General features: G+C 48.3%; 1 protein-coding gene across 1 annotated transcript; it reads left to right on the top strand.

The window, feature by feature from the left end:
- The first annotated feature begins 795 nt into the window (after positions 1–795).
- On the top strand, positions 796–2,817 carry LOC103650975 (NAC domain-containing protein 90). The gene is made up of 3 exons (XM_008676571.2): positions 796–1,241; positions 1,369–1,763; positions 2,267–2,817. The coding sequence occupies exons 1-3, from the start codon at positions 1,085–1,087 to the stop codon at positions 2,591–2,593; spliced, it is 879 nt and encodes a 292-aa protein (XP_008674793.1). The 5' UTR covers positions 796–1,084; the 3' UTR covers positions 2,594–2,817.
- The last annotated feature ends 256 nt before the right edge of the window (positions 2,818–3,073 follow it).

Below are 3,073 nucleotides of genomic sequence, written 5' to 3'. Positions count from 1 at the left end.
TACACTTGCCATCGACCGGCTCTTTAAAAATTATCATATATCTACCTTTTCTCTTTTTTCCCACTTCTACTCCATGGTTTGTGCAACTTTCAACCGAGACTAAATCAAGGTGTCTTTAAATTTCTATTGGTGAGTTTTGCATTCTTCAGTAAATATGATTTAATTAAATTAAAAGTAACCGAGCCCAATTAAAATTTAACATATTAGAAGTAAATATGTTTCGATATAAATATACAAGATCATTTTAATTTATAATCATATATTATATAACTATATAAATATCTTGGGTAACGGTTTGTACTTTTTTTAAATTCTACCTTACTACTGAAATAAAGTGCCTAATTCTAGCCTATTTTAAAGTGTGAGTATAAACATAGATATACAAATAAATAAAGGCGTACTCTCTGTCACAAAATGTTTGTCGCTATGATATTCATGTCAGTCAAACTTTCTCGACTGAAAAAATAGCAATATTTGTATCTCTAAATAAATTTACATAAAATAGATTCAAATATCTATCTAATAATACTATTTATGTACTATAAATACTAACATTTTCGTATATATATTTGATCAAAGTAAAAATAGTTGACTTCTGAAAAATCTGGAGAGAGAAATATTTTGGAACGAGGGGAGAAATAAGAAAGAAAAGGGAGAACATACAATTTGCATACCAGCTGACCCAGTCGTCCCCACTAAAAATCGCACTGACACCCCTCTCCCCCGAGATCTCCTGTTTTTGCACCGGGCACCACTAGCCCGTCCCACCACGCCATGAGAAAATTCTCGCCCGAACAAGTGGGCAGCTCAGCCGCTGTGTCATCCATGTCAACCATGAACCAGCTCGTGCTTCCCCATATATACGTCATGCGCAAAACTCTTCCACACCTCACCTCACCAGCATTATACACACACCACATGCACGCGGTTCTTCGAGCGCATATGCATTCTTGTTGTTGGCTGCACACCTCAGCCTCTCCTCAGCTCCGGCAGCTCCGGTCGGTCCGAGTGGCGGCGCAAGCAGTGGCTATAGCTAGGCAGCTAGCTGCTACCTGCCTCGTCCGCGCGCGGATCAATTGGTGGCATGGCGGTTGGCCTGCCCCCGGGGTACCGCTTCTACCCGACGGAAGAGGAGCTGATATGCTTCTACCTCCGCAACAAGCTGGACAACCTCCGCGACGACATCGAACGCGTTATCCCCGTCGTGGACGTCTACTCCGTCGACCCCTGCCAGCTCCCAGGTGCAACGCCGTAGCTAACTAAGTCTAAAGCTACAAACCTATGCATGCACAGGCACTGCTAGCCCACCAATTGATCTATGATCATTAATCGAAGCGCGGGGTCCGCCACCATGACGCATGCATGCAGGGATTCACGAGCTGCTGTGCGACGGCGGCGCCGGCGCCGGTGAGGGGGAGCCGTGGTTCTACTTCTGCCCGCGGCAGGAGCGGGAGGCGCGGGGCGGGCGGCCCAGCCGGACGACGCCGTCGGGGTACTGGAAGGCCGCGGGCACGCCCGGGGCCGTCTACTCCGCCGACCGCCGCGCCATCGGGGTGAAGAAGACCATGGTGTTCTATTACGGCCGCGCGCCGTCGGGGACCAAGACCAAGTGGAAGATGAACGAGTACAGGGCGTTCCAGTTCGAAACCCCCGGCCCTGGCCTCGGCCTCGCCGCCGCTGGAGTCGCAGCTGACGGGTCGTCGTCTTCGAGCGCCCACCACGCCGCCGATGGACCCGCACCACCACCAAACGTTGGCCCGCAGGTGAGGTGACGCGCAAATGATCAATTGACGTTGCTTTCTCTGCCGTTGTGGACATTGGCACGTAGCTTATATAGCTTCCAAATTGTGCTCTACACATGAGGCTGCGGCGCGCGCGCGCGCGCATGTGTCGATCTCCATATATTGCTTAGGCGTCAGGGCAACTTGATCAATGGTGCGTTTCGTTTTTTTTGCGCCGGATAAATGTCCAAAAACCACTTGCTGTTTACTTATTGGTAGCTACTAGCTAGCTATAGCCTATAGGTTTCATGATACTCGATCGACGCTCCTGTTACATGGAACAACGTAGTATACACTGTATATAGCAATTTTTTATAAGAACTTTATATTGAGCTGATATGAGAGGAACAAAAAAACAGTAGCATATCATTAATCTAGTTTTGTAATTAACAAAATATATGCGCAGCAGCAACTTTACTCATTGCACTCTGACCTGGATCTGGGGTTTCTCTTTTGCTAACTTGCTGTGCGTACGTATGTTGCAGCTGAGGGGCGAGTTTAGCCTGTGTCGACTCTACACCAAATCTGGGAGCCTGAGACAGTTTGACCGGCGGCCGCTCGCAGCTACGGGAGGTGTCGTCGTCCCTGGCGAGGACCCGGCGGGTCCATTCACGGCAGTGGCCGCGTCGCCGCCGGACGATGATGATGGCTCCGGCAGCTCCATGCAACAGCAGCAGCAGCAGCTGACGGGGGGAGGTGCCAACAACGATCCATACGGTGACGGCGTGGTGACGGAGAGGGAAGACGCCCACGATCCTTTCGGTGACGACGTGGCCATGTTGGATGCCCTTTTATACTGGCCTGGAGACTAGAAGTCGTGCACTTGCAAGACTACTCATTTCCTCAACTCAAAACGTGCTCCAAATTTGGAGAGGCGGTAGACGATATGTATCAAGTAGTAGCTGATGGTTTCAATTTACCACTTACCATTTTATTTAATTTGGTGCAGGAACAAGCTAGGCTAATTCAGGCCGCCTGACCGTTTGGACATGTAATCGTTCGTTGCATTATTAACAGTTTACAGTTTTGCGATGTTTGCACTTGTTGGTTTTGGGGGCATCCTATTGCAGATTTCCCGTTGGCCTGTGTGCTAGTACACGGCTGATATGTGTCATGTATGTCAATTGATAATAAGTGATTATTAGAAGATATTCATATTTTAATTGAGTTAGAGTAGCTTGTGGTGTGTGCATGTGTGATACGGGGAGAGTACCTGTTTAAGGCCATGTTCGGTTCTACCTCAATCCATATGGATTGAAGGAGATTGAGTGAGCTTCAATCCCTAGTAAGTT

Source organism: Zea mays, chromosome 3 (assembly GCF_902167145.1).
Source record: "Zea mays cultivar B73 chromosome 3, Zm-B73-REFERENCE-NAM-5.0, whole genome shotgun sequence".
Classification (NCBI taxonomy): domain Eukaryota; kingdom Viridiplantae; phylum Streptophyta; class Magnoliopsida; order Poales; family Poaceae; genus Zea; species Zea mays.
The sequence above is the reverse complement of the archived record's forward strand: the minus strand, read 5'-3'. Positions and strand labels throughout refer to the sequence as shown.